We start from the raw sequence: 18978 nt of genomic DNA, 5'->3' as shown, positions 1-18978 counted from the left end.
AAGACACTAGCAATGCATGCAATCATTTAAAGGGGCCAGGACACTGGGTTTTACTATGACCATATTAATGGCCTGACTCTAATGAATGTGACAAATACAGATATAACCCCATCCTCCTTTCTGTCTCTTTGCATCTCCCCTCCTCCCTCTCTATGCAAGAGTAGCAGCCTGAGAAAAGAGAGATAAAGGGTGCAACCAGACTGACTTTGAGCACTATCTCGTCCGCAATTGCCTTCTTTCATCAGCTTATTAATCAGCTCTGCGAATTACCGCAATTAATCAAAGGGAGAGATAGAGGTGTCATGCAGAGGGAGTGGAAAAGAAAGATCGTTGCAGCATGGTAAAACCAGCAGATAAAATACATGCTCACAACACACACAAACATACAGACACGCGAACGGCATGCACCAAAACTACAAAGGCCAAAACTACTAATGAAAGGAGACCCCTGTAATCTCACTACTATGGTAATCTTCACTCACCTCATTTAAGATTGTGAAAGCTTCACTCAGGGCATTGCCCAGGAGCCCGATTCCTTTGGCGAATAACTTGTCTAGATGCTCTTTAAAGTGCTGAAGAAAAAGAACATGAAGAATTGCTTTCAGATATGTTTTTATAGCCATAATTTCAATGAAAATGAGGTAATTACAGACAGAATGTTTGCACTATTGTTTAATAAAAGAAAGACATACATCCTTATTAGTACTGTCAGCTTGAACGAGCGTGCCGTTTAGACAGGGTTCCACATAATGGATCTCTTGGTTGTACTGGGAACACACACAGTGAACACTACTAAAGCTTTTCAAGTGAAAATATGTTGAAAAAAGTTAACAAATTCTCCACTCATAGGTATTACAAGGAGACATGTGATGAAATGGAAAATTCATCTTGATATTTTGCACACACACAAAAAAATTATTAATTGTCATGTTATATGATATATGTTCTGTATAAATGAATAAATGAGTAAAATATGCTACTAATTTCGAATGCAAAGAGGGCATTTACATTTACAAGTCAACAGCAACAAAAAATGGCTTGTTTACATTAAAGGCTCAGAGAGGGTGGAAAATGGACATAAAAACCCAAGGAATAAAATAAAATCAATCTAAAATATCCTATGACATATTTAAAACACTTTAGATAAAACAAAAGACACACACACACAGTCAGTATGTTTACATGCTAAGTCAAAATCGAGTTACAGGTCATCTGAGGAAGTATTTAATTCATGTTGCATGTCACTTCTGTCTTTTGGAGAATGTATGTGCACAACGCATAGGACAATTATGATACGATTAATGTGTATGCATGCTGGAGCTACATTCGCATTATCTCGGTCTGTTAGTCCGACTTCTCAGAATTCGGACTGGTTCAATTTCAATCGGACTAATACATTTACATGACTACATAAAAAAGACAAATTATTGCTTTAGTCTGACTGGAATAAAAAAAAATTAAATGCATGTACATGTACTGAGTGTGTCACTACAATTTTAACACATAAATCTCAAGCATCAAACAAATTTAAAGTCATATAAGCACATTTATTAGTTAAACTCACTGCGATAATGTTAAAGAAATCGTCATCTCCCAGCGTGTCCAGTATGGAAGCGACTGTCTGTCTAGCTATAGTCAACCTTAAACCCTTCATACTGCCACTGACGTCCACCAGAATCACCACATCTTTAGGAGACGTGGCTGCCTGGATATACCTGAGAAAACAAACATTGGAAAAGGTGTTCATCTGTAAAATGAAATCTAGAATATAACATTATAATATAATACAATACAATACAATACAATACAATACAATATAATATAATATAATATAATATAATAATTCAGGTAATATGCCCAGATTATTACTGTTACCTTATGATGAATAATTACAATAATGTGTTTCATGAAAAATAAAAACTTTTGCAAATAAACATGAAAGTTACATCCTCCCTGACATCTCCTTTTGTGTTCCAAAGAGAAACAAAAATTCTTACAGGTTTAGAACAACATGGAGGTAAGTAAATTGTTTGTATGAACTATTCTTTAGAACAAAACATATGTAAAACTAAAATCAACAACCCAAAATCTAAAATCAGACAAGCTGTAATTCTAAATCATACCATTTTCTGTTTCTGCAGTCAAATGCGATGACTCCATATTCATCTGGATGCCACTTTACACCTTAAAACAAACATGCATGAAGATCTTTTTATCATGTTTAAGCTGTTTAAATCTTTAACTCAAATGTTTTATTTTTCTCATATTTACAGTGTGTATATCATTCTGTTTAAGTCTTGTCATTTAATGTTTTACCGTTTACAGTTCTATAGTTTACATATTTATAGTTTGTGGAAGTACATCTCCACAGACGAGTTCAACAACCACACTGTCATCCATTTAGCACAAATAGCTTATAGATGTAAACTTTCTACAATAATGCTACAAGACATAAGATGTGATTTATTTATATAACTCCGGCAAAGGCTTTGATTAATGGAATTAATTTTCTTTATGTCCTCTCTGATGGTCTGTAAAATTAAAACATTAGCGAAATCAGCCAGTTTGATCTTCATCAATTTCTAGCGCTGACATTCCACACACATTACGTACCTGGGTATTGTCGGAAGAAACCTTTAGCACTTCCAAAGTATTGCCAAATAAGGGATGGGTCTCTTTTGTAGTTATCCACAAAAACTTTGTTCAAGGCTTCCGACCAATAGACTCCATTAACTATATCAGTGTCTAAAAGGATGAAGAGAGTGTGAAAAAGACAGGATAGGATATACAGTACATTCACCCTAAATAGTATTTAGAAGCCACACATCTTAAGCCACAAAAATATATGAATGTCAAACCAAGTCAACCTTTGACAAATCATTTTTGTAATGACTTTTAATCATCTGGTGTCAAAGGGATTTTTAGTGGATGTATGGAGTTCCTACCAAGTTCACACAGGTGCCCTAGCAAAGTAAATACAGATATATTTTAGAACATTAACTATAAGTGCCAAAGTACTTTTTGTCTTCATTTTGAAAATTATATCTATTGTTTTAGTATTTAAAACATAAAAAAAAGCTTTTTCTCATATGTTTTGCTCTAAAGTGTCCTTATCTAAGTGTGGTTTACAGATAGATAGAGCTAAAGAATACAACATTTATTTGAAAAATCATTTGCAATAACTGCTAAAACACAGATCTAATTTGACCTTTAACCCTAATTCCATTCGTGTTATTACAAGACACAAGCAGAGCAGTTAAATCACACCATAGTTCCACCCCTCCTTTTGCTTGCAGTCCAAACTGAGTCTATAAAAAAAACTCTCTCCTTTGTCCTCCAGCATACAAAGCGATGCCAATGAAAGGCTATTACGGGTGAACACAAAGGGACAAGGTGCACACAGCATGTTTGAACACCCACTGCAGCCACCACAGATAACAAAAGAGCAGCTACTTTAAGAGTGATTACTCTGTTCTCAGTACACACTTCACTGGGGAATTGAGCCCTTGGCTTTGTTCATTGCATCGTCCCCAGGTAGTTATTGACTCATAGTGCTTCCGTGACACTGAGAAGTTCGTTCTCAGATCAATAACTTCGGAATTACCTGAAGTGCTTGGCTATTCTCGCTGTTCTATGACACTTACCTTTCTCTCTCTATATATTTGTCTCTGCATTAAGGGTCACTTTCCATTGGGAAACAGAGGAGCTATCTTAGACTAGAACGTCATAAAATCTTGATACATTGATTAGAAGAAATATGTATTAAGAGACAAAGACTATTGTGCAATGAAAAAAATGCTGATATAGATCAATAATCATCATGAAATGTTAAGAGAAAGCACTTTATCACACATGGTTGCAATAAGAGAACACAGATTTTATGTGTTTTTGTTCACACATAAGTGCCGTTAATATATTTCTGAAGAGTGCACATGTACGTGTATGCTCAAGTAAAAAAGGGAAACACCTAGGTCTGGTGTAGAGGGAAACTCCACTATTGCAGCGTATCAATCTGTCGCATTACAAAGTGCACACTGCTTTAGTGTATTCAGCAGCTTTCTCGCATTAAACGGCTTTCTGGTGTACGTATAAATGAGTCATAATAAATTAATATTTGCGGAAGTTATTACTCCATCATTAACAAAAGTCATTAATGACAGCTCTATGTTTTTGAACGTAGTTCGAACAATGGATGTGCGACAGTAACTTGAGCTGGTTGATTTTTCCAACGATGCATCATACTATGGAGGTTATGTGAGTAACATCATTGTACAGGAAATGTACCCCAGGTCGGGATGCTCAAACATACAAAGCAACATTTAAAAGCGCCACAGAGCCACAGTTTTTACACTTTTTAGGGTAATCAACCTACGAATGCATTATTATTTAGCATATTAAACTGGCGTAGGACAAAGCATTTTAAAGGTGAAGTGGGTAATTTCATTGTCATTCCCAAATGGAATTGCAAAATAATTTATTTTATCATTTATATACAGTACATTGCACATTTGTTACACATCTTATTATGATATACACTGTGAGCCAAATGTTTGGAATAATGTACAGATTTTGCTGTTTTGGAATTTTAATTCACTAAAGTGGCATACAACTGATCACAAAGTATAGTCAGGATATTACTGATGTTAAAAACAGCACCATCACTATTTGAAAGAAGTCATTTTTGATCAAATCTAGACAGGCTCCATTTCCAGAAGCCATCACTCCAACACCTTATCCTTCAGTAATCGTGCTAAATTGCTAATTTGGTACTAGAAAATCACTTGCCATTATATCACAGTTGAACAAGCTGGTTCATTAAATGAAGCTTAACATTGTCTTTGTGTTTGTTTGTTGAAATGCCACAGTATAAAATAGACTGATATGTCAAAAAATTGCAAAAAAGAAACAGCTTTCTCAAGAAACTTGTCAGTCAATCATTGTTCTGAAGAATGAAAGCTATACAATGCTTGTATGAAGATTTCATACAAATGCGTACACTACAGTCTTCAAAGACAAAGGACAACTGGCTCTAACAAGGACAGAAAGAGATGTGGAAGGCCAGATGTACAACTAAACAAGAGGATAAGTACATCAGAGTCTCTAGTTTGAGAAATACACACCTCACATGTCCTCATCTGACAGCTTAATTGAATTCTACCAGCTCAACACCAGTTTCATGTACAACAGTAAAGAGAAGACTCAGGGTTGCAGGCCTTATGGGAAGAATTGAAAAGAAAAAGCCACTTTTGAAACGGAAAAACAAAAAGAAAAGGTTAGAGTGGGCAAAGAAACAGACATTGGATGAGATAATTGGAAAAGAGTGTTATGGATCTTAACCCATTGAGCTTTTGTGGGATCAGCTAGACATTGAGGTGAGTGAGAAGTGCCCGACAAGACAGCCCCATCCATGGAAAGTGCTACAGGAAATGTGGGGTGAAATGTTACCTGAGTCTATGAACAAACTGACAGCTAGAATGCCAAGGATCAGCAAAGCTGTCATTGCTGAATGTGGATGATTTTTTTTATCAGAACTCTTTGAAGTAGTTTAAGAAGTTCTGAATTTTTTTTTTTCAAATTGTTATAGTAATTTTTCACGTTATAATGTCCTGACTATACATTGTGATCTGTTGAATGCCACTTTGGTGAATAAAAGTATACATTTCTTTCCATAAAATCAAAGTCTGTACATAATTCCAAACTTTTGGCTGCCTGTGTATTATGTATATTTATGTGCATATACGTAAAAGACATATATCAGAATGTATATTGTATATTTTCAATCTGCATTTGGTCAGCCAAACACATAGTCCTACCCCAAACTAACGCCATTGGAGGCCAAAGGTTTGAAAGCACTACACAACCACAATGTTTACACTTTTTTGAAAAATCAGTCAATAAATGGCTTTATGTTTTTTCTGCATATTAAGGTGGATTAAGAGAGGGTATTTTAACATCCCAAAAAGTCACACACTTCTAACATCGAAAACATAACACCTTAAAATTGTTAGGGAAGGTACATATTGTTTTATCACTCTCTCTCTCTGCTACAGTAATCTGCATATAAATGACCACAATTATTCCACAATTTGCCCCAAATAACAAAAAAAAAACATATTCTGATTTTAGCAGGCAGCATTGAACTTCAAGTTCTGTGTGCTCAGTTAAAAACAGGATGCATACCTTTATTGTACATGTTGGTTGGCACCTGCACCACACTGAGGCTGAGGTTGACAGACAGGTTATTGAAATGATCGTTAGGTTCCAGGATGAACTCTCCTCCCAACTCCACACTGTTCCCATCTTCATCCACTTCGTTTATCAGAACCGCGTTGAAATACTCATACTGTACGAAACAAATATAGTTCAAATAAACTAACTATGGAACATGTCACAAAAAGAGTGAATGAAAAAGGAATGTTTTATATTAGTAGTGTTTTATATTAGTAGTGTATATTACAAACATTCATTCATTGGGGTTGTGGTATGCACAATCATACCTCATTTTTATCAAAAAAAAAAAAATGTAACCTACTTAGAATTACTAAACTTAATAAACCATTAATGGTATAGAGATGTAAAATGAATGTTTATGTTTAAGCTCAAAAAGATTAGTCTCGGAATAATTTAAATTACTAAGCTTTTTCTCAGGATAAAAATATGTGAATCAGGAGCACTCTATTTTCTCTCCATTTAATACAATTGCTGTCTAAGAGAAACAACTGAGAAAACATAAGGGATCTCATTTCTGTTTTGGTAAATCTTTACAATAAGGTTCTATTTGTTAACATAAGTTCATAATATCTAATGCCTTAACGATGAACACTATTATTTTATAGAATGTATTTAACTTGGTTATATTAATTTATGAAAACGCAATTGTTCGTTGTTAGTTCATATTAATTCAGAATCCATTAAACAATGCTAATGCATACAAATTTTAATTATAAAAATTTTGAAATTAACATTAACCAAGATAACTTATATATGAATACAACCTAATTGTATAGTGTTACCTGTGGGTTTTTTTTTATAATATAAACAGTTTGAATTAAACCATTAAAACAAAATTGCAGTGTATGAACTCTACAGCTACAAACTTGTATGCTGGCACCTCACTCTATGGCCGAACTATAAAGGATAACTCACAAAGAACATTTAGTTCATGTCCAGAGGCACGGCATGATTACACTACCTCTCACTTTACTGAACCAGAAGTCATTTTGAGAAAAGAGGCTATCTATCGGTAGGGTGAGTGTACTTGGTTAAACCTTTGTGTTTACCATTAAGTGATGTGTGTGTGTGTGTGTGTGTGTGTGTGTGTGTGTGTGTGTGCGGGTTTGGGTGGTTCACCTGTATTTTAGGTTACAATCTGGTAATTACAAGGGTATTATGCTATAAAAGTGGCTATAATGATATTTCTAGTGTTGAAATCGCTTAAAAAACGTAATTTAAAAAAAAAAAATTTAAATGTAAAAATACAGAAAGATTTTTGTGAGGGTTAGGTTTAGGGTTAGGGGATAGAACCTATAGTTCGTACAGTTTAAAATCATGTCTGTGGAGAGTCCTCATAAGGATATCCTCACCAATGTGTGTGTGTGTGTGTGCACATTGCACCACTTGGCTAAACGTTCATGTTTGGGGGGTATTACTACAAAGCCCAGCAATGACAGCTCATACCATGGCTGGGTGCTCTGGTGATACACCCCTGGGGGGAGGGCGGGGGGGAGCAGAGCGAGGCAGAGGAAAAACGCTCCACACTCAGCATTTCTGACAGTACTGCGACAAGCTTTTGAGGGTTATCAACAAACACCAGGAGCAGGTGCTGTACACCCGACCGAGAGCAGGAGTCAGTTGGTTCTCATCATGGTCAGAACTATTTCAACCCGATCTCAGAGCATTCACTGAAAGGTGTGTTTTTATATAAACACATGTGAGGATTTTTTTTTAAATAATATAACAATAAAAGAATACTTTTCTCACTTTTTTATTTTATTTTATATTTGGTGTAATTAAGTTTTGTGTGGAGCGGAGGAGGGCGGGGCCGGGTCGGAATATCGCGCGCCCGGTCCCCAATCGGCCTGATGAGGCGCGCGAGGGATAAAGGCGGCCGGTGACGATTGTTCGAGAGAGAGAGAGAATTACGGGCATGTCCGCTTGTGTGTTTGTTTATGTGTTTTTGAGTTTTCATTAAATATTTATTTATGTTGACAAGCCGGTTCTCGCCTCCTCCTTGCCCATTCTTTAACTGTTTTACATTTTGTTATCTATCTATCTATCTATCTATCTATCTATCTATCTATCTATCTATCTATCTATCTATCTATCTATCTATCTATCTATCTATCTATCTATCTATCTATCATCTTTCTCTGTCTGTCTGTCTATCTATCTATCAGATTACTCATAAATACACTATTATTATTAATCAACAGGACTGATCTGTGTGTCACATGAGCATGAGCAAAAGTAGGCTATAAGTTTGTAAAAACGAGTGTGTAAGAATAGAGAGTTTGAAGTTCTAAAATAAACATCCTTGGGTGTAATGTTCCGTTTAGTCACCTAGACAGACTTAAACCTTAAATATTGCCAAGGATTTGTTGGTATTTTAAAACCATCCGGACACAGCTTGTAAAAACTTTTACGTTTATATGGAATGCTGGAAATGTTTCCTACATGTGAGTGCATAATTCATTCATTCATTCATTATTTGAGGGGGGAAACCATTATTTTATATATTATATATTTATATACACGTATTTTGCTTCAGTGAATTCAGTGAATTTTCCATTTGTCCCTGAATAGCACAGCCAACATGGAGTCATTTATCTTAATCAGAGTGTGGAGTCCGGAGAGGGGAGGGCTTTCCAACACATGAATATATATATATATATCTAAGCTGGAGGTCATGTACAGGATATTTGCATATAGAGCAAGGCCACAATGTTATAGCAAAACGTGCAGGGGCTTTATTAAAGAAAGAGAAGAAAAAAATCACATAAGATTCTATTCTGTTATATTCGATTCGATTACATTCTGTTAAATTTTAATCAAAACATGGAACATTCATATAAATATACCATATTATGTGTATACTTTTTATACTGTATTTATGTTCCATGTGAATGAGATCTGTCCATGGTCCTGAAATTTCCTCTTATAATGCAGCAAATACATAACTGACACTCTCTCACCTGTAGGTCAGGGTTTTCCTCATGCTGAAGATGAGCCTCTTCTGCTGCTTCTACAAGCCTCTATACATGAGTGACGTGACACAGAGAACAATAAAAGGCCCATGTAGCAGGTTTTAACATAATTGGCAGCATATCCAGATTTGTTCCTGACAAATCACATGGGTTTATGCAGCAGATTTTAAACATGCATATATGTTTTTACTCTTTAAATATCTCAAAGACTCTCTTTAAAAACTTTATAATAACTTTTGTTACATCCATGTACAGTATCTATATTTATAGTCACTATTTATATAGCTATCTTTAAGTATTAGACATTCAAAACAGCTAGTTAGAAAAGTAATGATACTTTGATTCATGGGCTATTGTAGTAGGCCTATAGAATGGACAAGGACTGTTTTTTTATTTTTATTTAGTAAATGATTCATTCATTAAAGTTATTTTAAATGTTTAAATGTAGAGAAAAACAGGGCAAAAAAAAAAAAAGATTATTTTATTCTTTCTTGTGTTGTTTCCTTGCGCTCAATCTGAACTCACACAAGCTACGTATATGAGAGAGAGAGAGAGAGAGAGAGAGAGAGAGAGAGAGAGAGAGAGAGAGAGAGAGAGAGAGAGAGAGAGAGAGAGAGAGAGAGAGAGAGAGAGAGAGACGCTGACACGCTAGGACAGCGTATGCTTTGTCGTCATTGAAAAGTGCTGGCGTGTATGTTTAGTTACTAGTGCTATAATTGCTTCCAATCCGCAAAGCGCTTTAGAAAAAATGTATATCTGTCGTGTTTCGAGGAAATCATAGCAACATAAACAAAAACAAGGCTTGCAACTTTATAAACGCCCTCTGAAAATAGGCCTACACAAAGTTGCTCGGTAGTAAAATGAAAATGAGGTTAGCAACTGTTTAGAGAAGGGAGCCCTTTTATTCATTTATTTATTTACATTTTCGGAGTCTTGCGCGAGACGAATGTTCCCCGAAAATGACAGAAGAGTAGCCTAAATAGAAAACCAAAAAATGCAAAAAATTAATAAAAAGAAAATTAAAAAAATTAGGTAAAATACTCCGGGTCAACGTTTCTGTGGTTTAAATGCATCAGCTTTCTTTCAAATCCGGCAAAAGTGCAGATTTGTGTGTTTTCCACAAATACACGTGCATTCGTTTTATCAAATCAGTACACATGGATGAGGTGTATTTTAGGATTATTTTAACCTTTCATGGTAAACCGACTCCATTGCACCATAAACTTAGAGGGAGAATGACAATGTGTATCTGCAGGAGTTAGATAAGACTATCTCCTCCACACACGCACACACAGGCAATTATAGACTGGGTGGGAAATATGGTCTTCTACGGTATACCATAGAAGGGACACGCTTTAATCGAGATGCGTTTATACGTTGGTAATAAACATCTTAGTCGTAAAGTGCTGCATCAAAGACAATAAATGAGAGATGAAAAATTCTGAATGAAACCTTTACACAATTCGTGCAGAATTCTTACACAATAGGCTATATAGCTACAAAACATCAGCGGCAACAACAATAAGTCTATACCCTAAAAGGCTAATAATAATCATTAGGCCTACTTATTTTTGCCTATTATTTTAGGTATACTATTTTAGGCCTACTTATTACATTGTAGCCTATTTATTAAAGGATAGATATATTTTTTTTTTATTAAGGCTCTAATATTTGTTGGAAAATTGCTGAAAACCCGAAATAGATTTAAGAACTTATTTTCCTCTTACTTTTAATGAATAAAAAATCAGTCTACAATCAAAGTTTAGACTTACTCTTGTGGCCTCCGCTTTCCTTCGAAACATTTCCTCCATATTCTGCGCAAGGTTCTTCACAAGTTTTGCACCGTTAATGTCCTCTATTCGCACCGACTTCTCATATTCCTTGTATTTCTAAAGATAAACAAATGAATTAAAAAGAAGAAGAACAGTGGGAAATGTTATTTGTGCGCGATACGTGTGCTCAAGGCTGGATTAGATCCAGTGAACGATAAAAGAATAAAAAAACGATCTAAAAAACACAAATAGGCCTACCTTTAAAATCACAAATGCACACAAAGTTCTCTATAAGTCCATTAACACTTGTAAAAACTCATGACGTGTTTTAATGCAGCTTATCTGGCAATTAAATTAATACACTGTCAAAAAAAATATTCTGTTGTTTTTACAAAACAAATCTCAGCTGTGGTTGCCAGAATAATTATGTTAAAAATACAGTTAAAATGTAAACCACTTTACAGAACAACCTGTACATTTTACAGATTAAAATGGTTGTAATTTACATGGCACTGTAAAAACAAATAACAAAATAAAAATACTGTTACTTTTACAGTAAAAAAAAATCATAAACATATTCTGAAACTGTACAAATCTGTTGTTTACTTTATAAGGTATTTCGTTAATCACCGTAGTGAGTGCAGAAGGGCACATGATGACATGAAGTTCATCAATATTGGCTCTTCCTCAATTAAGAATTAATAAACATATAGAGACAGTGCTCAATGTCAATCACACAAACACTAAACACCATCATGGTAACACATATGAGAGTTAAATAATGCAGTAAACATGAACTAAATTACATCAAATATAACACAGAACACCCCAGTGTAACTGATATTAAAAATATGATGAAACATAACTATTCCCATAAAATATAATGAAATGTAATGGGTCATGCAGGGAACTGTGGCAATGCCCGATTACCGTTTTTTTTACTGTAATTTTAACAATAATTTACTGTAAAAAGGTACATGTAGTCTCTTGTTCTTTTTACCATTAATTATACAGGAAAATCTTACTTTTTACATTTAAATTTACATCATTTTTTTTTGGTAAAAACTACTGTATTGTCTTTTAAAATATATTAAAACATTTTACTGTAGGCCTATATTTTACAGTTAATATTTGTTAATCGTGTTTTTTACAGTGTATTGTATTTTAAAATCTAAATAAACACATTGGAAACATTATAATATTAAGAGAACAACGATATTCCACATATTAAAATAAATGAAAACTAAATTATTTGCACTAATATTAACCGTGAGCTATATTTTTGAGCTCCTTTTTAAATACTGCTCATTTATTCTGATGGTGAATAAAGCGATCGCTTCTCGAAACAGACATTTCTATTTATGCTGTGTATTTCGCGTTGAGGTTTAGAATTTCTCACATAATATCTCACATAGATAATTTAGGAAGCTCCACCAATAAATCCATCAATAAAAAAATCTACTGTTTCTAAAAATATTGTAATATTTTTTATTTCTACAATACTCAATGTAAAATCCCCATAGATGGCAATTTAGATAGAGGTGGATGACCCAATATGATCTTTTCTTTTTGCCATATTATAGACAAAAACCATACGCTGCAAACAGACATGTGTTTCAGAAATCAATAACCTGCATGACAATTTGTCAATGATCAGAAAATAGTAAACTGGGATGGTGGACATGTAGACGTATGTAAATCTGCCGGAGGCAGTCGCGTGTTGTAGTGAAAGATGGAGGGAGTGACAAGACAAATCGAAAAATTACGCAAGACAGTGATGGACAGACGGGGGCTGGAAGCGCAGGGCTCCACGAGTCTCTATGACCTGCAGTCAGCAGCATAGTCTTTGTTTACAGCGATCGTTCTCCTCGAGTTCAGTACCACAGCCGCGGTCTGATTGGCTGATAAGACAAATTCTCTCCCGCTCAATCTCGTGTCCGTCATTGTTGGAGCTGCTGCTGCAGTGTCTGTTATTGGTCGGTGGCAGGTGTTGTGGGTGGGCTGCTTTGGGGAAGCTGGGCGTGGCTTGTCGAAAGGGCCTCTCATTGTTGGAAGGTTATTGAAATGGAGTCAGAATTGAGGAGGAAGATAGTAAGGTATCAAGCTTGGGCGAGTCAGGATAATGAACTACACCACTGACAACGCTGAGTCTGCAGTACAAGCGACACCTGAAGCAAAACCACTCAACGGGCATTGTGATTTTAACACACACAGGTACAGCGTCAAACAACACAGGCTTTACAACACAGCCGTTAAAAAAAGGACTAAGTAAGCAAAACAGATATTCAAACGTACATGTCTCTCTATCTTTTTTTCTTTATTTCAAGACTACATGGAATTCAATGGAAACACCTACTTACAAAAAAGCCTTTCTGATAAAAATAAATAAAAATAATAATAATAATAATAAAAAAAAGTTTTTTGTGTTTTCTTAAAAAAATGACTTAGGATCCTATTATTTTAGGAAGGTAGCCATATGTCTTGTTGTTATGAACTACTTTTGGAAACTTGACATGTCCTATGTAACATGCTATACTCGATCTGCAACTATCTCATCTAAAACTATTTTAAACAGCATTTTGCTATTTTTTTTTATTTATTTATTTTTTTATAATAATTGTGCATGTAGCTTTTATGATTATATTAATTGAGACTACATGGAATACCTGTATGTTCACTTTTTAAAATGCATTTAAAATGCATTGTCACATCAAGACCATTTAAAAGGAGCTAGTAAAGTAAAAATTTGATTTAAAATATTGATAGATTATAAAAAATAAATACTATTTTTCACGACTGATAGTACAGATTATTTTTAAGTTTAAGTTTCTATCTCTAGAACTAATTTTGAATTGGTGATGTATTTCTGTTTTTAATACAATAAGATATAATTTTACAAAAAATAAAAAATATAATTTCCATTATGAATATACAAATATTTACAATAATAACATTACAATAATTAATAATCAATAATAATATAATGTTATAAAAATAAATGATCAGTAGACCCGTTATTGAAAAAACAATATTCAAATAAATAGAAAATATCTAATTAAAAATGGGGGAAACTGCTTAAAAATTAAAGGTGACCAGTTACAGGACCTTACAAATACACTTTTTTAGACAATATAGGACATCAAATTCCATGAAAACACTTTCACACATCGCGCTCCAAACATGTTTCCTACACCACCACCCCCTTCGCACACACACATCTCGACACCATACAGCAAATTACCCCTTTAAGAGAGAGAGACCATGGAGAGTTATTGAGGCAGAACAGTTCATTTCACGCTTGTCCTGCCTCCCCACCCCTCACCCTCTTTCCCGGCACCCTCCCCAGTCCAAAAAGCCATAATCAAAGCCATTAATACTGCACTCATCAATAGTGATGATCGTCCCACTGATTCATAAACACCAGTCCCGGGGAGTGTACCCGACTCTTCCGTATGTTCCTACACAGCATTTGGACAAGACATTGCAAACATTAACAAGGTTTTTGCAATAATATTCTCAAGATGCTGCAAAATTGTTCACTGTAATGGTGCTTAATGGTAATGTATTTGAACAATCTGTTATTTTGTTGCTACGATGTTGAAACTTCAGCAATAAAACACAATTAGAAGCAACAAAGGGTGACATTTGTATGGCTGTTTTTCGTCTGTGTAAAAATCAGGTAATTTTGCATAACAAGCTTAATGATCACCCTTAACGATCCTCCTTAATGAACCGGCCTGCTGCCTCATCCCTCCCATTCTGCTTCCACCTCCTCGGAAAGACAGTTTATTGGCCATGTGCCCCACCCATCGGTCACGCCCACTGAGCAAGATGATGGGGGAAAAGTGCAAACATAGGCAGAAACAGCAATGATGAGAGAACACAACTGGTTGGGACATTTTACAATGTGTAAATGTAAGAGGAATTCTTGGTTGGATGATGGAACAAGTTCATTATTAACACTTAGGCCACGTCCACACTTAGAAAACGCATTAATTTCATGATGTATATGGCTCTCATTCACACTGGAACAGCTCTGAAAAAAGTGAGACTTTAGAAAACGCTCTCCATAACTGTGTACTTTGGAAATCGATGCCTTTAGAAAACTGAAAACAGAGTTTTAAAACTTTAACGGATTAGTGTGGACATGACCTTAAGGTTGAAGATTTAGGCTACCTAAGAACTGAACAACAGATTCCAAATAAAAATTAAATTTGTAACAAATTGGACAAAAAAAAAGCATGATAAACCACAAAAGCATGCTAAAATATTGTCCACAGGACATTTGCTCTATATTACATGTCTTCTGAAGTTATACAATAGTATTATATTAGAAACAGACCGAAATTGTTCTAAAGTCATAATTCAATCTATTCCTGTGCCGAAGCTCTGAAATCTCATTAATGTCCGCAAATCAAAAATAGTGTGTTGCACTACCAGATTTAATGTCATTAGCTGGGTTTCCGTCCACATATTTTTATGCAAATTTTATGGGATATTGCAATAGCAATGCTGAATGGAAACACCAAGATGTAAATAAAATCTCCCAAATTCCATTAAAATCGTATACACTCATTTAAAGTGGATAAACTTTTTATTCAATAAGAAGACATGTGCACGATGAAAATACATTTAAACAATATATTCCTATATGGGGGTATTTTACACACTAGAAAAGACCAAGTGTAAATGCCCTTCAAGACAAATTGCAAACAGATATAAATCTGATCCCTCAAACCACCTCTGGACGTGATTTCAGAAGCATTTCAGACAAAACTCAGTCAAGGGTATTTGGACAGAGCTCGCGCCGTGCAATAAATAAAAACAAAGGAAGAAAAGGATGCACGTTTGGAGACACAACTTTTTTTTATGCAGATCACTGAAGAAACTGAAACTAAACACTGACAATAAGCGAAGCTGACGCATCTTACCTACGACAAGCCCAGAGGGGGAAAATACAAAGCGCCTACACACACAAATACCTGCGCGCAGAGAAGTGCCGATTTTTTTCTTTCTTAAAAACATGGATGCAAATGCTGCTTTATTCTAGAATTGTTTTTGCGATTCCGATTTGCGATATTCTGAACTTGGTCAAACATGGTCTGTTCCTTACACAAAGCTATCATATAGTTTTAGAAGACTAAAGAATATAGCGCACAATTGATTTGGACTACTTTTAAGGTACTTCTATTTTTTTGTCCATTTAGATGCTTCATGGATGTGGTCACTACGGGTTTTTGTTGTTTGCAAAAGAGCTGTTAAGATTCTTCAAAAAAAAAATTACAAATTCTCCACAGAACAAATAAATGCATACAGGTTTGGAATGACATAATGGTAAATATATATAATAATGACAGAATAAAATTTTCTGGGTGAACTTTTTCTTTATTACGAGAGAATTTAAGACAACACTGGTCTCAGATCAGTCATTAAATAAAAATTCATTTGTTTTAGGTAACTGACTATTATATGTACTATTTCTACTGTACACAAACTCACATACACAAAGGGAGAGAGAGAGAGACAGATACAGTAATTTAGAGAATCTTTATATACCTCGCACTCACAACGAAATCACACATGAACACTGCCATAATTCTAAGCTGTTATTCTACAAACCTCAGTTTCATTAATTTTTGCTGTTTTATAAACAAACCCAAGGTAGTTCAGTTGAGGAGTCACGTATGCACATTCTGTGAGAAGGTAATTACAATGATAATATGTGTGTTGATGGTGAGAGCTCTGCTCTTATCTCACAACAACACTGAGAGACTTATTAATACTTTAGAGAGATCTCCAAACATACATCACTGTTTTTCCTACAACAGAAACTGACAGGAAATGAAATATGTTCTGTAGTATATAATGGCAGTGCATTGTGCATTCAAATAACACTAATATCTACAACACTGTCTAGGTGTACCTTTATCTGCAAACATCAGCACTACTGTATGTCACACAACAGCAGTCAATATATGTGAATTTTACTATGAAAATATTAATATTAGTATTTTTTGTCCAATTTTTCTGTTGTAGGCTTATCTGGTATTGTGTAATCAGTAGGGAATCGTTGCCATATCGAAAATAAAAATGATTGATTATACCAAAAAGACACCACAATGTAAACAAAACTATAGTGACCATATTATTTTTAGTCTACACTTCAAAATAAAGAGCTGGAAAAATGCATACAATTTAATAAACACAAGAGTTGTTTTATGCTAATGGAAACCTGATTTATACCATATGTCAGCTTGTAATTTCCCCTTTTTACAGCTTTTACAGTCCAAAATGAAAGAGCATAATAATGTATTCAATCTTAAGAAAAGTACAACATTTTATGCCTGTAAATGCCTAAAATCAAAACGTAAGCCTCAAAATCAGAAGCCTCTAAAACTTACAAAGATTTGAAACGCTCAGTTCATAATTTAAGTCTCTCTGCTGACACGGTGTGGCCAAAGTGTGTTCTGCATCATTAGATGCTCCTTTGTCATTTATTCACACATTCAATTATTCTATTTATCTCTTCCAGCTCTCCAGGTGTTGGAAGGCACAAGAGACAGATTGGGGGAGAGAAACTGAATGAAATGAGCCTTATCCAAAACACCCCCCTCATACACACTTACTCACTCGAGTCTCTGATTATACACCTGAATGTTGTACAGCAAACCCGCTGTATTCATGTAAGCCAAGGAGAGATGTGTGTCAGCGTATGTGTGTGTGTGAGGGGAAATACCTTTTGTAAGAGTTGAGATCCTGAGTATTTTGACGCTATTGATTTTATTTCACCACCAAACGCTGAAGCCCATAGTTTAACCCTGTTGGGGGAAGAACTCTTTTAATCACACAAAATCACAACAAATTATGCCACCATATGCCAGAAAGTTTGAGCAATATTATAATGACAAATTAGGAATAAAACAGTTGGCAAAAGCTAATGTAATAAATGAGAATTGTTTCCTTTATATAGACAAGAATTAGGGTGTTTATGTTAAATTATCCATATGATACAGGTTTTTTTTCATAAATGTTTCTCATTTATGCCAACTTAAGAAAAAAATTAGTTCTTATAGTAATAACTAGATCTTTAACATACCACTGAAGCCACCATAAATGATCGTTTTACTCTCTTTTTATAAATAGACATTAAATGCAATTATTTTACACTATGCATAAGGCTTCTTCTCTATTTGCAGATATTTATATAATGAAATGTGAACTGCAGAAGCCTTTCATATTTGCACTCTAGAAATAACTAGATCCTAAAAAGACCACCAAATCATTATTTAGAAGTGTATATTGAATACAATAATCAAGGCTTTTGCTCTATATTCTGCTTATTTAGACTAGGCCTACATGTCATACATTATGCCATATATATTATATAAATAACTATTATAAAAAACTATTACTATATATTTGCACTGTAGATCAAACAAACAAAAAACTACCAAAGCCATCAACAAGGATAGTTTTATCCTCTCTACACATAAATGTCTGAATTATATATATATATATATATATACATATATAATTATTATTATTATTAAATGCAACTGTTAGGGCCTCTTTTATATGTTCTACGTATATTGCATGCTACTCACGCTGATAAGGGTATCTCTGATTGGGACCCCCGCACCTCCGCCGCCGTCCAGCACGCGTTCAGCACACAGAAGAGCAGGCAGCTCGCGGAGCGCGCGTGCATCAGTGGAATCCTCCGGTTCCGCTGCATGTTTGCCCCCCAAAATTTCTCCCGCTGCAACGGAACCGGCTGTCTCTCCCTCTCTCTTTCCAGTCGGTTAAAAAAAACAGCACCGAGCGCCGATTCATCATCAGATCTGCCCACCCCAATGCGTGTGCTGCCTCCGGAGTTTCAGTCTCTCCGCCTAGCTGTCACACAAGCCGCGACCTCGTGTCCCCTCCCCCCAAATAAACACAACCAAGACTTCTTAACCAGACTTTCCATTTCAAGTATTTTTCCTGTCTTACGTTACATAATTCTG

At 35.0% G+C, this 18978-nt stretch overlaps 1 protein-coding gene across 1 annotated transcript in view; it reads right to left on the bottom strand.

Annotated features, from left to right (window-relative positions):
- LOC127632459 (voltage-dependent calcium channel subunit alpha-2/delta-3-like) overlaps positions 1-18707 on the bottom strand; it is a 92310-nt gene extending 73603 nt beyond the window's left edge. The window contains exons 1-10 of the mRNA XM_052111037.1: positions 18580-18707; positions 17712-17793; positions 10976-11092; positions 9192-9251; positions 6181-6343; positions 2614-2745; positions 2124-2184; positions 1565-1715; positions 693-767; positions 483-572 (exon numbers count right to left, since the gene is read on the bottom strand). Of these exons, the coding sequence (XP_051966997.1) occupies positions 483-572; positions 693-767; positions 1565-1715; positions 2124-2184; positions 2614-2745; positions 6181-6343; positions 9192-9251; positions 10976-11092; positions 17712-17793; positions 18580-18707 (1059 nt within the window). The remainder of the gene's footprint in view (positions 1-482; positions 573-692; positions 768-1564; positions 1716-2123; positions 2185-2613; positions 2746-6180; positions 6344-9191; positions 9252-10975; positions 11093-17711; positions 17794-18579) is intronic.
- Positions 18708-18978: the final 271 nt, after the last annotated feature.

The sequence above is a fragment of the Xyrauchen texanus genome, chromosome 39 (assembly GCF_025860055.1).
Source record: "Xyrauchen texanus isolate HMW12.3.18 chromosome 39, RBS_HiC_50CHRs, whole genome shotgun sequence".
NCBI classification, from domain to species: domain Eukaryota; kingdom Metazoa; phylum Chordata; class Actinopteri; order Cypriniformes; family Catostomidae; genus Xyrauchen; species Xyrauchen texanus.
Note: the sequence above shows the minus strand (reverse complement) of the source record. Positions and strands in the feature narration are given on the sequence as shown.